The sequence below is a fragment of the Dermacentor albipictus genome, chromosome 1 (assembly GCF_038994185.2).
Source record: "Dermacentor albipictus isolate Rhodes 1998 colony chromosome 1, USDA_Dalb.pri_finalv2, whole genome shotgun sequence".
NCBI classification, from domain to species: Eukaryota; Metazoa; Arthropoda; class Arachnida; order Ixodida; family Ixodidae; genus Dermacentor; species Dermacentor albipictus.
Genome location: NC_091821.1, coordinates 47,087,308 through 47,105,308, shown reverse-complemented (window position 1 = coordinate 47,105,308; position 18,001 = coordinate 47,087,308). Strand labels below are relative to the sequence as shown.

General features: G+C 48.0%; 1 protein-coding gene across 3 annotated transcripts in view; it reads right to left on the bottom strand.

The window, feature by feature from the left end:
- LOC135905847 (microtubule-associated serine/threonine-protein kinase 2-like) overlaps positions 1-18,001 on the bottom strand; it is a 51,404-nt gene that overhangs the window by 21,655 nt on the left and 11,748 nt on the right. For all 3 annotated transcript variants that reach the window (XM_065436944.2, XM_065436933.2, XM_065436925.2), the window contains exons 8-13: positions 17,583-17,755; positions 17,449-17,519; positions 17,268-17,384; positions 16,648-16,889; positions 13,936-14,083; positions 12,984-13,114 (exon numbers count right to left, since the gene is read on the bottom strand). In XM_065436944.2, the coding sequence (XP_065293016.1) occupies positions 12,984-13,114; positions 13,936-14,083; positions 16,648-16,889; positions 17,268-17,384; positions 17,449-17,519; positions 17,583-17,755 (882 nt within the window). The remainder of the gene's footprint in view (positions 1-12,983; positions 13,115-13,935; positions 14,084-16,647; positions 16,890-17,267; positions 17,385-17,448; positions 17,520-17,582; positions 17,756-18,001) is intronic.

The window sequence follows — 18,001 nt, the reverse complement described above, 5'->3', positions numbered from 1 at the left end:
CATTGTGTTTCATGTTGACAGAAACCAGCATGCTTGTACCCCATCAACAAGGAGCTATATTTTTAATGTAGCTCTCAAAGTGGTGCAAGAATAACATGTGGCCTTGCCTGGGTACCTCGCCCGAGTGCCATGACGTAACCAAAAAGCCGAGCAGGGAGAGTTATTGTATTGCCTGTTTCGGGAGATATCGTAGACGGTGACTGGGTGGACGACACGAAGCTTTGGTCACAGCTTGAGAGAACATGCCGAATCTTATAACGGTTTGGAATACGAACCGTTCGCTTCGCCGCTTACGTGACTAAATGTGCCACTCCCAAGCCGGTGGTGGAAGAAGGGGAGGACGCGACCAATAGATGTGAGGGTTCCACCTCTGAAGTGTAGGTCATTATATGACGAGCTAATCCAGGAAATGCAAAATGTTTCTGCTTGCTAAATAAATATAAAATATAAATAAAATATACGGCAAGTTCTGAAATATAAATGTGTGGTGCCAGGCGTTTAAGCAATGGAGACGTAATTTATTAATGTCATTCTTTTTCATTCTCAGCCGACAGGCGGTATCGCAAGCATAAATGAGTTGGCAGAGCGCAGCGCTATATGTCGTCTGCTACCAGGAACTTGCACGATGCACGCAACAGGAACGCACTGCCAGCACTTAAGTAGCGAGCGCGACAAAACCGTGAACTGGTTCTTACGGACACCTTTACTAGCCGACTATATCAATTTTCCTCCTTTTTTCGCCCTTCGTCATCGGCTCGGACATGACTCGCTCGCCGCCGCACTCCCGCTATTCCTGCGATCTGCCCCACGGCGCGTCGCGTGATAGAAGCAATGGAACTTGAAATTGAACATCACGATATACGGGCCCTGCATTGCCTGCGCGAAGTAAAATCGAAGAGCGTGATGCGGATGGTGTGCGCTGTGCCGTGAAATTGAGGAACAAAGTGCGGCACTCCCGAACTATATATAGAGAAAAAATGGCAGCCAAATAAGAGATTTCCACAATATCTTCCCGTCCTGAATGTATAGTTTTATCAGCCGAACGAAGGAAGCGCTGAACCAGCCTAGGTTGAACCCTTCTGATTGCTGAACGGCGATCTGCGTGCTATTCACGCCGGGAATATCACTGGGAATTCGATCTCATCATGCAAATATCTCCTTGGCATTGGCTTTGAAGCGGAGGTCACGGGAATTAAAGTCGACCCAGCCCTTCTACCGGCCAACACAGTAATTGCGAGAGCAACTTTGTGGTCAGTGTCGGCAGCAGAGGTCTAGGCCACTCCGATGAATGCTTCGCGTCCGACCGACCTCTGGGAGCTGCAGGCCAGTGGCGATGAACCGCAGCGCGCAATATCCTCTGCATGGAATGACCACTGGTACGATTGCACCCGCATAGGCTGCAAAAGGTCTACTTAGAAAGCCGGCAAGGGCGGTGCAACTCATTATCCGTCACTTCTTCGAACGCGTATCAGACTTCCAGCCGTGGTCGACACCGAAAGAGCAACGCCAAGCAGACGACGAAGGCAAGTCCTATAGCCTCCGAAGCAACCAAAGCACGCGCGATGCCCGCATGTCTCCGGGGTCGCGCGACCAGCGCGCGGCCAGGGTCGCAAGCCAACAGCCAAGCGACAGCATCATCATCATCAGCAGCAGCAGCAGCAGCAGCAGCAGCAGCAGCAGCAGCAGCCTGGTTACGCCCACTGCAGGGCAAAGGCCTCTCCTATATTTCTCCAAAGACCCCGGTCATGTACTAATTGTGGCCATGCCGTCCCTGCAAACTTCTTAATCTCATCCGCCCACCTAACTTTCTGCCGTCCCCTGATACGCTTCCCTTCCCTTGGAATCCAGTCCGTAACCCTTAATGACCATCGGTTATCTTCCCTCCTCATTACATGTCCTGCCCATGCCCATTTCTTTTTCTTGATTTCAACTAAGATGTCATTAACTCGCGTTTGTTCCCTCACCCAATCTGCTCTTTTCTTATCCCTTAACGTTACACCTATCATTCTTCTTTCCATAGCTCGTTGCGTCGTCCTCAATTTGAGTAGAACCCTTTTCGTAAGCCTCCAGGTTTCTGCCCCGTCGGTGAGTACTGGTAAGACACAGCTATTATACACTTTTCTCTTGAGGGATAATGGCAACCTGCTTGCTGTTCATGATCTGAGAATGCCTGCCAAACACACCCCAGCCCATTCTTATTCTTCTGATTATTTCTGTCTCATGATCCGGATCCGCAGTCACTACCTGCCCTAAAGTAGATGTATTCCCTTACGACTTCCAGTGCCTCGCTGCCTATTGTAAACTGCTGTTCTCTTCCGGGACTGTTAAACATTACTTTAGTTTTCTGCAGATTAATTTTTAGACCCACTCTTCTGCTTTGCCTCTCCAGGTCAGTGAGCATGCATTGCAGTTGGTCCCCTGAGTTACTAAGCAAGGCAATATCATCAGCAAATCGCAAGTTACTAAGGTACTCTCCATTAACTTTTATCCCCATTTCTTCCCAATCAAGGTCTCTGAATACCTCCTGTAAACACGCTGTGAATAGCATTGGAGAGATCGTATCTCCCTGCCTGACGCCTTTTTTTATTGGGATTTTGTTGCTTTCTTTATGGAGGACTATGGTTGCTGTGGAGCCGCTATAGATATTTTTCAGTATTTTTACATATGGCTCGTCTACACCCTGATTCCGTAATGCCTCCATGACTGCTGAGGTTTCGACAGAATCAAATGCTTTCTCGTAATCAATGAAAGCTATATATAAGGGTTGGTTATATTCCGCACATTTCTCTATCACCTGATTGATAGTGTGAATATGATCTATTGTTGAGTAGCCTTTACGGAATCCTGCCTGCTCCTTTGCTTGACAGAAGTCTAAGGTGTTCCTGATTCTATTTGCGATTACCTTAGTAAATAGTTTGTAGGCAACGGACAGTAAGCTGATTGGTCTATAATTTTTCAAGTCCTTGGCGTCCCCTTTCTTATAGATTAGGATTATGTTAGCGTTTTTCCAAGATTCCGGTACGCTCGACGTTATGAGGCATTGCGTATACAGGGTGGCCAGTTTCTCTAGAACAATCTGCCCACCATCCTTCAACAAATCTGCTGTTACCTGATCCTCCCCAGCTGCCTTCCCCCTTTGCATATCTCCCAAGGCTTTCTTTACTGCTTCCGGCGTTACCTGTGGGATTTCGAATTCCTCTAGACTATTTTCTCTTCCATTATCGTCGTGGGTTGCACTGGTACTGTACAAATCTCTGTAGAACTCCTGAGCCACTTGTACTATCTCATCCATATTAGTAATGATATTGCCGGCTTTGTCTCTTAACGCACACATCTGATTCTTGCCAATTCCTAGTTTCTTCTTCACTGTTTTTAGGCTTCCTCCGTTCCTGAGAGCATGTTCAATTCTATCCATATTATACTTCCTTATGTCAGCTGTCTTACGCTTGTTGATTAACTTCGAATGTTCTGCCAGTTCTATTCTAGCTGTAGGGTTAGAGGCTTTCATACATTGGCGTTTCTTGATCAGATCTTTCGTCTCCTGCGATAGTTTACTGGTATCCTGCCTAACGGAGTTACCACCGACTTCCATTGCACACTCCTTAATGATGTCCACAAGATTGTCGTTCATTGCTTCAACACTAAGGTCCTCTTCCTGAGTTAAAGCCGAATACCTGTTCTGTAGCTTGATCTGGAATTGCTCTATTTTCCCTCTTACCGCTAACTCATTGATCGGCTTCTTATGTACCAGTTTCTTCCGTTCCCTTCTCAGGTCTAGGCTAATTCGAGTTCTTACCATCCTGTGGTCACTGCAGCGCACGTTGCCGAGCACGTCCACATCTTTTATGATGCCAGGGTTAGCGCAGAGTATGAGGTCTATTTCATTTCTAGTCTCGCCGTTCGGGCCCCTCCACGTCCACTTTCGGCTATCCCGTTTGCGGAAGAAGGTATTCATTATCCTCATATTATTCTGTTCCGCAAACTCTACCAATAACTCCACCCTGATATTCCTAGTGCCTATGCCATATTCCCCCACTGCCTTGTCTCCAGCCTGCTTTTTGCCTACATTGGCATTAAAGTCACCCATTAGTATAGTGTATTTAGTTTTCACTCTACCCATCGCCGATTCCACGTCTTCATAGAAGCTTTCGACTTCGTGGTCATCATGACTGGATGTAGGGGCGTAGACCTGTACAATCTTCAGTTTGTACCTCTTATTAAGTTTCACAACAAGACCTGCCACCCTCTCGTTAATGCTATAGAATTCCTGTATGTTACCAGCTATATTCTTATTAATCAGGAATCCGACGCCTAGTTCCCTTCTCTCTGCTAAGCCCCGGTAGCACAGGACATGCCCGCTTTTTAGCATTGTATATGCTTCTTTTGGTCTCCTAACTTCGCTGAGCCCTATTATATCCCATTTACTGCCCTCTAATTCCTCCAATAGCACTGCTAGACTCGCCTCACTAGATAACGTTCTAGCGTTAAACGTTGCAAGGTTCATATTCCAATGGCGGCCTGTCCGGAGCCAGTGATTCTTAGCACCCTCTGCAGCGTCGCAGGTCTGACCGCCGCCGTGGTCAGTTGCTTCGCAGCTGTTGGGGACTGAGGGCCGGGGTTTGATTGTGTTGTTCATATAGGAGGTTGTGGCCAAGTACTGCACCAGGGTGGCCAATCCTGATCTGGTGAGGGAGTGCGTTACCGGTTCTGGTCACCGGGATCAGGCCACACTCCAGGCCTGTTTATGCAATTTTATCAACACGCGGATTTTTCTTTTTTTTTAAATCCGGTGGAAAATTACCGGCACCGGGATTCGAACCACGGACCTCTTGCACGCGAGGCGGGTGTTCTACCTCTATGCCACCGCTGCAACTCCAAGCGACAGCAATGGAACCCAAAGCGGACTACCCTGCGCCGGTTCCGCTCTTAGCCAAAGACGGGTTCGCTTTGGAAATGATTGGCAGATGCGTGACGAGATCATAATTTGCGGTGCCGCCCCACTGTCTCTGACGTCCTCTGACGCAAGCAAAATTTTGACCATTCAGATGAGGCCAAGGGAACCGGTTCCCTTCCGAACTGTTATAAGATTCGGTCCCGGATTAACTCCTTCCCTACCGCGCCCATTGGAAATCGTTAGCCCGTTAAAAGTGGCTTGAAACGCAGCTTTCGAGATCTTCCGCGCCGCTCACGGACACATTGCGCTATCGGACGTGGAGGAAGAGAACTGTATTTTTGTTTTCGAAGCAGTTCGCTTTTTCCGCGACAGGCGTGAATTCTTTAACGCACTCCGAAGTTTCCCGATCGTCAAAGTACAAAGCAAAAATGGCCGCCTCCAGGAGCGGCGCGCGTGCTTCGGAAAATCGCGTATCTTGAGACTCTGCTGCGTGTGCGGCTGATTTTATCGGTGTATCGAGTAGCAGTGACTGTGAGGATGCTGCCTTTTCCGCAGACTTTGACTCTGTGAGCCACGACGATGCAAGCCAGCGGGGAACGTCAGCAGTCACAGCCCGGCACGCTAAACTGTAGTGCTTGCGCTTAAACTTTTGTAGTGGAGTACCTGTTACATGTTTTCTCGTGGTTGTTTTAACACTTCTTAGTAGATGCAAGCATATCTTTACAAACATTGCTCACTTTTACCCCTAAAATCTTGATTCTGACAAGTTATATCTTTTTTATGACATATATCTCGTTAATAAAACTTTTATGCGTAAAAAGCGCATTCAGTCTGCTTTTTGTTTATGCATTACGCAAGATATTGGGTGCAGTAGTTCCTTCAGAAAAAAAAATATTTGGCGTAACCAACGAAGAACGCTTATTGTCCACATGGTAGGGAAAGCGTTAACCTATGTCCAAACGGCGCGACCTGCGTATATGGTGCTTGTTCTAAACGTGGGCATACATATGTATTCCAAGCTATTCAAACATGCCGCTCATGAATTGAATGAAAATTAGTGTTTTGCTATTAGTACTTCTTTGGCTAATACTTTGAAGCAGCTTGTCAGAATAAAGTTCCTCGGTGCAGTCACTATCTGGGTATTTTCTGCCTAATCGCTCGAGGGTGTCCTCAGTTCTGATGGATTGGTTCTTGCTGCGTACAAGGCATGAAACCTAGCTGTTTCGTATATTTTAATATCTTGTAGCACAAATGCATTATCGCTAGTAACTCGCTTACTCTTGTGGACCATCATGAAACATTCAGCTTCGGTGTAACCCATGATTTATTGTGCGTATATATAGTGTGCACACATTCACGTGTGCTCCCATTCACTTAATCTTGACACGTTGGCGATAAAGTGGATGTATGTTTCCGTTCCAGATGGGGTAGACGTGTGTAGATACTGTGCGCGAAACTTGCTATGACAAGAAGCGGCACTACTCGTTTTGTCGTTGTTTACCGAGCGGTACTCACTCTTGCCGACGTTCCGGGGCCTGAGCCCTTTCTTTGAAGATTAGCGATACAACGCTGGCGAATGAGCGAATTTTTGTATACTCGAGGAAAGCCGTACATCTCAATCTGCTGGTAACACGTACGTACGGACAGTTGCAACAGCGGTCCACAAATTTGACCGTACAGATTCATTTCATTCCTTAATGCCAGTCACTATTTATTTTCGTGGCCAACTACTGCACACGCCTTCAATCCACACGATTCAATCCATCATGGTTGGAGCACAGTGCGTTAGCGAAAACTCAGTTGCACTTTCGACAGCTGATCGCACAGAAGCAAGTTAGAAGCGGTAGTGGTTTCGTATTCTTGCGCTGTCGCTGAGGCGACGTGCGGCGCGCCGCCGACAACGCCATCTCGTTTCTCTTAAACTACAACATACAAGGGGTACGGCGCCAGCGGAGGCTGTGGTTGAAAGCAGACGGCGCGAGATCTTAGCCTTTGCATTGGCTGTTTTTTCGCGTTTTGCGGAGCTTTGTCAACGCCAAGGGGAAAGAGCAGCGCCCAGATGTTCCAAATGCACTGAAGGTAAGTTTTTACTACATTTATTTTGGCCTATTTTGCGAAGCATGACACAGAAACTGCTCAGTTTTCCAAGCATAAATATTTGTACGGAGATATGTTTTGGTTCGTGTTAATATCACATTATTTTATTCCTGTCCGCTTCTTCGCAGCGTAAGGTATCCTCATGTGGTAAATAATAGGAGTGTTCTCGCATCCATACTTGCTCAAGAGATGTGTGGATGGAAATTGGGCTAACTGTGGTCGCTTAATTCTGTGGTGCTCATGCTGGGACAGATTGCCTTATTATTTGATCATGCACAGCCATTGATGAGATCGAAAAATCCAAGCAGGGGCATTTTCCGTGTTATAAGAAGCCATTTCCGCGTTAAAGCCATTGAATGTCGTCACCATGATCGTCTCCGTAGGTCGCAGTGCAATGAAGGCTAGCAGCTCTGAAAGATTTGAAACCATTCTGAATCGTGACACCCGCTCGTGGCTTAATTATGTTCTTGTATTTAATATTTGCCTTATTATCGGTGTGAACGCAAATAATTTGTGTCCTTTGGAGCTTCACATGTATCCGGAAGCTTAGCAAAACCAAATAGTACTTGTCATTAGGCTAGTTTTGGTGCGGGAGCGAGCCTACTCGATCGCTACAATCCCAGTTATCACCGCAAAGATTGTCATAGGGAAACTGGTCACGCCGTCAATCTGTTTCTATGACATCTCGAGATAGGAATTCTAGAGAGATTGCCTTACCTTCGCTTGGATTTCTTTTCACCTCGACCTTGCGAACGAAAGCGCTGAGCGCGAAGGGGAATGGGGAGTGAGCGTGGCATTGCTCGGCAAACTCCACTCATGAGTCGACTCACTCAGACTCACTCACACTCACTCAAACTTAGGGTGACCGGCGAGTGTCAGCCTGGCTGAGTAAAATTTTGCTAGTCTGAGTTAGCCTTAAGGAAAAAATAAACGTTGCGAGTTCTGACTACACGTACGGCCACTGATTCCACCTTCCTCTCGGCCCCGTACTTCTCGCTTTGCTCCTGAAAGTGTGTGTCAACTCTTTCCGCGGAACGACGGAGGGCGTTTGGCAGGCAAACATGGGAAGCCTCGCAGGCAAGCGCGAAGTGTAGGGCTCTGTGCGAGCATAGCCTTCGCCGCAGGGCCTGGTCACGCCAGGCCCTAAGACATCGCGAGGAGCTAGCATGACCGATGCCGAGTACCGAGTTTGGTTGGTTCATGCATTTTCAGCGTGCGCTCGAATTTCTGTCTCTGTAACGCGCGTGTGATGCGTAAACCGAGCGCTTGCACTGTTGCCTTATGCGGATGCGGTGCTGGCGTACAACTGAGAGGAAATGTCGATGTCACCGCTTTGCGCAGACCGTGCTACACGTACAGGGTCGTCCTTTTTGAAAGGGAACACGCGAGCGCGTGGCCTGTGCTCTGCGGCGGCTGCCTAGAGCGCCGGTCAGTGGCAGCCAGAGGAAGCACGTCCGCTTTTGGCGTCATCTATTGACGGTCAGAATGACTAGGCATGGCCGATTCGAAGCGCCTACTGGACTCCCTTCCCCGTATTACTGATGCGCAAGGAGTGGGGCCTGCAGCGCGAGCGCGATTTGCTAGCTGCAGGCCCCGCTCCTTGCGCATCAGTAATACGGGGAAGGGAGTTCAGTAGGCGCTTCCAATCGGCCATGCCTAGTCATTCTGACCGTCAATAGATGACGCCAAAAGCGGACGTGCTTCCTCTGGCTGCCACTGACCGGCGCTCTACGCAGCCGCCGCAGAGCACAGGCCACGCGCTCGCGTGTTCCCTTTCAAAAAGGACGACCCTGTACATATATGCTTTTGCGCAATTCGTATCATGATTATTACTCCTGTGACATCTGTGAAGACATCGCGGAACTTCTGAAAGTTCAGTGTCCAGGGCTGTCTTCCAGAACGGTGATGTGAGCCGGGCTTTACGCAGTTCTTTTGCATTCGAGTTAGGTGAGGCAACATTTACTTGATACTTTTATACTTAATTTGATTGACTGATTAAAGACGTTTATTGGATACTGTATTCGTGACACCTACAATGCAGTCTTGGCAAGCAAGCCTCACAGCGTCAAGAAAAGCTTAGATAATCGAGTGAACAGCTAATATTCTGATGGTGTCACTTTCGTTACCTTTTAGATGTTTGAATCTGATTATTTGATATTGTGATGTACAGAAAATAAAATATTTCGTTGTATGTGCTGCTGCGTAATTTATCTTGAATATTTGTCACTCGTCATCCCTGTGCATGTCCTGTATATCAAATTGATGTTTTTGTGCTTAGCTTTACATTCACAATTTCCTAAATGTTCGCAACATTTTGCTAAATTACAGTCTGCGATTTGAAAAAAAAAGATAGCAACAAACAAAAAGAAACCTTCCATTTCGGTTGTAACCGTCGATATTTTCCCTTTACAAATACATAAATGAGCGCTCTTGCACATTAAAGATAGGCTGTTTTCTACGGTTTGCATGAACTCACTACGGAATAAAATAAAAGCAAACATGTTGGGCTGCTGAGCGCGAGGTCGCGGGATCGAATCCCGGCCATGGCGGGCGCATTTCGATGGAGGTGAAATGCGAAAACACCCGTGTGCTAAGATTTAGGTGCACGCTAAAAATACTCAGGTGGTGCAAATTTCCACAGTCCTCCACTACGGCGTGCCTCGTAATCAGAAGGTGGTTTTGGCACGTAAAACCCCATAATTTAATTTTAAAAGCAAACACAAAGAAGCGAGAGCGCAGAGAGGGACACTTGGAGACGCCGCACCATGTCTCGCAAACACTAGATCTAGCGACGCCGGTCACTGCCGGCTAAGGTGGCTGTCTTTATGCGTAGGCCTTCCGTGGCTGTACAACAACAAAATTCAGTAATTTACATCCATGGAAGAAGACTGTTTTCTGCCATATGTCAGGTAGTCAATTTCTGCATCCTCTAGACATAACTTGCGCGTGCGCCATGTGGACAAGTCGATAGCGCTGGATGACGTACAGCCATGAGGATAGATAAAGTGGGCAATGCCTAACGGGTTCGCGAACCGTTACCGTTATATTATTTTTTTATCTGTTGGAACCGCTGCTCAACAGACAAGAAATCAGAGCGTGTTGAACTCGGACGGAACCGGTATTTTTTTTACCATAGTAGTGTGCGTTTCCAGCGCATGTTTTTTTTTTCCAGAGTCATTCCACTTCTACGTACAGTTGAATGTAGCGGGAGTATGTCTGCCGAAAAAAAAAACTAAGTGCATTTGAGAACAAACTACAGCATGCACTTTGCCCCTCGTACACCTTGAGCCGTGAATTCCGAATCAGTAAAAGGTCATACAGCAGCGCAAAAGCACTTTTTCTCGCAGCATCCAAGCCGCCGCAACAGCACCAGTGCGCCCGAAAGCGGAAGAATGAGTTGGTGTACCCTTGGAGAAAGGAAAAACTGAGAGGCCTTGACATCACTCTTTGTGAAGCTCAGTGACGCCAGAAGCTTGCGTTACTTCGCCATCTTGTCGGGGCAAATATTCTCCTCTCCTGTTTACATTTATCGCCTTCGGCGCGAAGCCACGCCGGAATGACACGGGGCTGCGTGGGCGTGCGCGAGCCGTACTGATCCGACCAATGGATCCGATCGCGGTGTATACCATCGTGATACCGCTGCCCAAGTCATTTTGTCCGAGTTCTGTCAGCCGGTCGCCCGCTACTCTTTGCGGCTTTTCTGAAAATAAATCTGCTTTCTCACTGCACTGCGAGAATGCACAGGTGATGACCGGCAGCTCACTTTACGTAAATCACGACCTATGGCTAGCCCATCTGCAGTCTATGAGGACAAACACGTATGCTGATCGCGGCTTTATAGGAATCGTTTTGCTTTAATAAACAAGTTTCGAACTGCCATGCACCGCGGAGGTACACGAGCAACAGCGTGCCGACGAAGAGGCCAGCAGAAGAGAACGTCCTTACGCGTTTAAAGACACTGGCTGCTGCCTGAGTTATTTTGTTGTCACAGTAAGTGAAGCTTCACGGAAACATAGTTCTATGGTATCTTTCGCGCGGTGTCGAACAGTACGCGCGTGCGCGTTGACCGCGCCTACGTGCGACCATAAGCCCCTTGATGTCCGTGCAGGCGCACGTTCTTATGTCCAGCCTTGTTTACTCTTGCACTGCATCTTCCAACCTCCACTTCCCTGCGCCCCTCGAGCACAAAAACTCCTGCGGTAAGGAGGGCTTCTTTCTTAATTAGTTACAGCAGCCAATGCTTTCCCATCATTGCACATGGCTGCTTTGCGAGCCCTGTATGCACCGTCCGCTGTCAAAAGCAGGATCACTGCACACTTTTCACTGACCTGCAGGGCGCTTATGGTACGTATTCTGAAGCACAACCGTTTCAGTCTGTGATGACACAGCACGAATCCACCGGAAACGGCAAATATATTCCTATAGATCGTCCTTCATCCGTGGCGTGGTACGTGGTGTACGGCTTTGCGTGCTCGCTCGTTTCATACTTTTTACTTCCAGTCCTGCCTGGCCACAACAGCCGGGAGAGCACGGTATAGATAACACAGCGGAACAAAACACAGAGACTAACGCAATCCTGCACACACGACTCCTTTGCCACGGTACGAGACCTACGGGACAGCACGCGCATTACCACACGCCACCATAACAAAACAGTCATTGTGCCCCTACAGCATGGCTGCTACAGCGAAAAATACCACGTGACTCCCTCCACACTTTTCGTCTAGCGCTTGGACTGGGTAAGGCAGCTCCTCAGTTTTTTCCTTCCTCCATGGGTGTACTGATGCGTGGCCTCCGAGATTGCCATTGCATCTAGTAATCAGTTTTGTCGGCGTCCGTACACAGTTTTTGGAAGGGCCTACGGAGATTAAAAAAAAAAAATGATGTTTTCAAGTTACAACTTGTTTTTCAGTGAATCCACTGCATTTTTAGACACCTTTAGACAAAAACGGTAGACAGTCCCTTCAAGGCAGATAGGTCTTTTCTTCGAGTTCATATGAACAAGTCCGTTGCAAGCAATGTAATACGATTAATTCAATATGGCAGTTTGGTTCGCATGAATGTACATAATTTTTTTATAATTTAACTTTGCACATATATCTTTACGGACAGCATTGTAAATTTTGTGACTTCAGTTTTAGCATTCGCTGGTAATTTTTTTCACCTCATTATTACGGTTATCACTCGTTTCTGTGCGAGAAGCGTTGGCTGCATCCTGCACATTACGTCAGCTGTGTTACGTGACAGGCGCTCTATAGATAGGCCCATCTGATAGATTGTGCGTGAGTTGCAAATGATGTATACCTTCTCGAATCAACCCGAGTACATCGGACGGCTCTGGAACTAAAATTAAATTATGGGGTTTTACGTGCCAAAACCACTTTCTGATTATGAGGCACGCCGTAGTGGGGGACTCCGGAAATTTGGACCACCTGGGGTTCTTTAACGTGCACCTAAATCTAAGTACACGGGTGTTTTCGCATTTCGCCCCCATCGAAATGCGGCCGCCGTGGCCGGGATTCGATGTCGCAACCTCGTGCTTAGCAGCCCAACACCTTAGCCACTAAGCAACCACGGCGGGTGACGGCTCTGGAACTTTCGACGTGCGATACATGCATAAATATAGGAAACATTCGCGGCGGGCCATTGGATCCGATGATTGTCAATCGCACTGCCAGTATCCTTACTCTTGCTGCCGAGTTTGGTTTCCGCGCACATATTCGCACAGTAAACAATCGCCTGCCTAGCTTGTCTTTTCCCTGCGTGCCTGCCTGTCTGCGTGCCTGCCTGCGTGCGTGCCTGCCTGCCTGCTTGTTGGCTTGCCTGCCTGGCAGCACCCGTCACTAACACGTGACAGCGCATCTCACGTAAAGTGGTCATAGCGGCCTCTCGGGAACGCAGCTTTGTGTATGCTTATTGAAACCTCAGTAATATACGAGCGTCGCATTTCGTGCATTGTACTATTCCACAGACGAATAACCGTAATACCCACCATGGAGGCGAGTCGCTTGTAACCCGATGACGCGTACGTGAAGAGTGGTCTTTGCAACGAGCTGTCCATGTCGGTGAGCTCCTCTAGTTTGATCAGCTTGCGCTTCTTTGTCGAAGTCGTAGCTCCGGGGGCTGCACAATGCCAGAGCGTAAACGTCGGATTCCTTCTCACGACATGCAAGTGCCGGTCTTGTTGTGATACGCAGAAAACTTCGGCCTGCTACGCTCCGTATTTGTTCAGTGACAAAAGTGTTCGGCTGCCAAGCAATACGTGGCACGTTTGTAGCGTGGTCGCAAGCAGCCTCATTAGTATTCGCAAAATGATGAGACTCCTCTTAATAAATCTCGCGATGACGCATATGAAAGAGCATCAAGGGAAGAAATTAATTAGGTGTCCTCTACTATGGTGTACCTTTGAGACCAAGTTTGATTGCTTTTCACAGCAGTGTGTTGGTCGCTGCCAACCGTCATGCTTCAGGATAAGGCATGATCTTGCGTGGATTTGCAATGCGGTGTTCAGTATTCCGTCGGTCTTACTAATTACATTTTTTGATGGAAACCCCACACGTGAATCTTAAAGCAAGTTTCCACACGGTAAATTATGAGAAAAGGAATGCTCGTAAAAGGCCATATGAAGCATCTTTTTTTTTTTAGCCGCAGAAATGAGCTGTGCCACAGAGACCTCACGTAGACTCGCTGCGGTAGCTTTTAGTGGCTACGGCATTGCGCTGCTGAGCTCGAGGTCGCCGGTTGGGTCCCGTCCAAGGCGGCAGCCTATCGATGGGGGCAATACGCAAAACACTCGTGCACTTGCACTTAGTTGTAGTTGCGCGTTTAAGGACCCCAAGTGGTTAGTATTAATACGGTGTCCTCTACTATGGCATGCCTTATAATCGCTTAGTCATTTTGGAACGTAACACCCCAGAATTATTTAATTTGGAGGTTTTACGTACACAGATTTAGCGTGCTGTGTTCAGCCACGTGGCTAGTTGGATCTGAGGGCGGCGATATCTGCATGAGCTCGAAGATTGCAGGGACATTGCAAAGGCTGTTAGTTGAACGCAGCCGGTTCCAGTCGAAGTCGTCGAAGAAAGAATGCGACTGCGTCAGAATTTGCGCGCGTGATTTAGTAAACAGCATTTCAACATATTAGAATAGTGCATGTATGTACGAAGTCAGTACATTTACACTGTAGTCTTAAAGGGCCCCTCAAGAGACCCCATAGCGAATTTTGGTTATACGCTGGAAGTTGTTACGTGTCCTCTAGGGGGCGTTCTGCCGCAAAAATTTGTCAAGCCAGCTTTAATAGCAGAGATAGAAATATTTCAGTGCCGCGAACACACAATTTCAGCAGGCGGGCTCCATTGCATAGCAAGACTCCCTCTCCACTCGCCTCGTCTAGCCTTCGCTAGCGAAAATCCTAGCCTTCCCCCCGTCTAGCTTCCGCAAGCGTTCTGCTATGCCGGACCTCGAGGATCACGTGACACATACGTCACGGGCCCCTTCTTTAAATTTTTTGTCCTCGCTTCTCTTTTTTTTTTGCGATGCGCATTTTCGCTGGTGACGTTTCGCGCAGCGCACAATTTTGCGCGCTGTGCACTAGGGGCGCTATTCTGGACATTCCGCCATTTTCTTCAATGCGTGACGTAGGCGCGACGCAAACAAAATGGCGCTGGTGGCCCGGTTTTGCTTACGTGACGTGACGCCAACTTGACGTTTTGCCTAAGAAACTGAAATGAAGGCACTGAATGTAGCGTTATCGGTAAAGCAAAACAGTTTTCCTCCGCAGTAAAAATAAAGCAGCTATCTCAAAGCGTATGATTATTCCGTCGAAAACGCTTCTCGCTTCCGTCGTCCGCTGCGTACAAGCCGTCGTCTGCTTCAATAGCTAGGATGCGTGTCCCTGGAAAATGGAATGAGTCATCGCATGTTGGCGCCAACGCGCTTGTTTTCTTTCTTGAGACAACATACGCGACCTACCAGTGGTGATGCGCGCACATTCTAGGCCACGTTATCGCTATTTCGTGAAACGCAAGTGACTCAGCCGGACTCGGCTGGCTGAGAAACGGCCGAATATCACCGATAGCGTTGCGCGCGCCAGAGATATCCACTATAGCGACGCAAGCGCCGGCGCTGCCATCTCTTGTTCATTTCGCTGGTTTCTCGCACCGCGGGAGGAAACTTCAAGGCGCCGCCTTGCGTACATTTCTTTTTATAAATTAGAAAGAGGCCATTGTCATAACGTCTGATTGTGCGAAAAGGCATCAATCTCGATTACAATACAAATGCAGCCGTGAAAAGTGGATAACATTGCTGAAAGCTTGCTATGTTCAACCAATAATATTTTGTATAAACGCGTTCTTATAAACAATGATGGCCCCAAACACAAATGCCAACACTACCCGAGAGCCATGCAAATACTATGAGCACGCGTTATGAACAAAAGATTTTCGTGGCGCCAAACGACGGGGAAAATGTGGCGATACACATTCCTCTCGGCTGCCGTTGCATATGGCTGCTCATTAGCATAATTCGCGCGGCTCGTCGCAGCAAAAATTATGGCGGAAAATCTCAGCAATGGCAGCCCAGCGCAACGTCACGCATCGTCAAAATGACGTTTACGAAACAGCCCTTCCTGTGACGCTCCTCGCGAGATATTCCTTCAGCCAATCAGCAAGCTGGCATGGCGCATATCTTGAATCGCCACCAGATATTCGCGCAATTGCAGATGCATTGCACTGGCTTCTGCACGCTACCGCTCACATTCTTTTTGAAGCACTAACATCACAATATATCTTCCAAGGACCAAAAAAATGTATTAGTCCATAAAATTTGCAGCTCCACGTCACGTTTCGTCATCTTGATGAAAACGCAAAATGACATTTCGCAAAACTTCCGTTTCCCGGCAAAAATTTCAAGGCACGTGAGCTCGCCACAGCCAATAAGAGAGTAAACATGGCGGATAATGGCGGCTGCGCAGCCGCCATGCGTGTCCAGAATAGCGCCCAAGGACAGATGACTAGCGCTATAATTCAGTGCTACACGAATACTGAGGCAGAACAAGCGAATCGCAGAGCATGATCACGCGCCGGAACATGGTAGAAAATGGCATGGTGTCGGTACCTGCGCACGTGGCCGCAGGACCGTGGGAACAAGCAGACGAAGCGGAAGTACATCTCTCTTGCTTCGGTGCAAAGTAAAGCAAAAAACACGCAGACATTCCGTTTGTGTGTTTTATTATTTCTCTAAACTTCAATTCGTCAATTCAAGCAACAGATCACACGAATAACAGATGGTGCCTTGAATAATTCTCGAAGTCACGTGTCACCACGAGCGACGTCACACTGCAGACTCGGCTACGTAGGCGCAGGGGCATGACTACGTCACCATCCGGCTTAGAGCGCGGCGGCCGCGAGGAGTAGGAAAAATGGCGTTCGGCTTGAAATTTCAGATCTTTCCGCGGTGCTTAGCGATGTAATACTTTGAAGACACGATTGTTATCGCGCGATGTATGCTCTGCATCTGTCAGCTCAAAGTGGCAGACCTGGTGAGGGGCCCTTTAAGGTAAGTTATAAAGTTGGATAAGTTCGATAACTTCGACATAAGGATGTAGCAAAAAAGATTGCGTTAGCCTTGTCGCGGCAAAGTGAATAGTTCTAACGCACCTTGATGTCGCGGTACTGCTTGGAGCCGAGCCGTTCAACGGGGTTCTTCTTGAGCAACAGGTAGACCATGTCTTTGGCGGTGGTGTTGGCCGAGTGCGGGTGTTCGCTCACTTTCGGCCATTTGAGGGGCGACGCAATGATGCGGTCGCGAAGCAACTTCTTGGTCTTGCCTCGGAACGGCACCCGACCGGTCATGAGCTTGTAGAATACCACACCACCGGACCACCAGTCGCAAGCGCGGCCTGCGCTCGATATTCAATGTGCACCATGAAATTCATCAATCAAGCAAATGCATGAACGCCAATGTCGAATTCTACCAGCCAGTTTAATTAAGGAATTGTAGAAAAGCGACAGCTATTGGCAAGATCCATAATAATAAGTTACTCAGCGCCGTCATTTTCCCGAATACCTTTTCATGAATGCTACCACCTAAATCGCTCGTCTGTGTGAATAAACAAAGATCGAAAAGAAAGAACGCTGGGGAGATAGCTGTGTTTGTTGCGGTACATACTGCCTCTATTTCAACGGTAAAACCACTACATAGCATTATCATGGATCCTCTGGTACCGAAGTGACAGACCGGTGGTAAAGAACATCCATAAAATAGCGTTTCGGCTCACCATACGGCCTTCGTTTGAGAATTTCAGGAGCCATATAGGGAATAGTCCCGGCGGATTCTCCATCCCTGAATTCGAACGGGGTTCGCCGGAAGTAGCCCCGCATGACACGTTTCGTAACTGCGGAAGAAACATGAAATGTGACAGAACGACCGAAAATTCATCATCTGATTTTGATACTTACAATGTCCTAGGCAAACTTTATTGGTGTCAAAATCTATGAGCTTGACTCTTCCTCCGGGAATCATGAGCATGCTGCAAATGAAGCCTCAGACGAGTGAGCCTGGAGTAGACTGAGGGCGCGCTATGCACACTTACTTGGACACCTTAATGTCCCGGTGCAAGAAGCCCTTGAGGTGCAAATGCTCTACGGCCAAGATGAGCTGGGCCATAATGACGCGCACCTGGTCGATGGGCAAGAACATGGCGCGCTCCACCACGCGCATCAGGTCCACGCCACACACGTATTCCATCACTGTCACATACGCGTCCTGCGACACGCAGACTGCTCAGTGTGGACAATGGAGAGCTTTAGCGTATGCACTTTTGATGCAAATACCGAGATGCGGTAAACTTTGCACAGCAGTAACAACGCTGGTTGTGACATCTTACTTTGTCGAACAACACGCGAAATCTTAGGGTTGCATGAGCGCTCTCCTCGAAACAGTAGCCAAATTTTTTTCTGTGTGACAAAGGTCTACGACGTTCATTTTTACAATCCCAATAACGCAACGAGG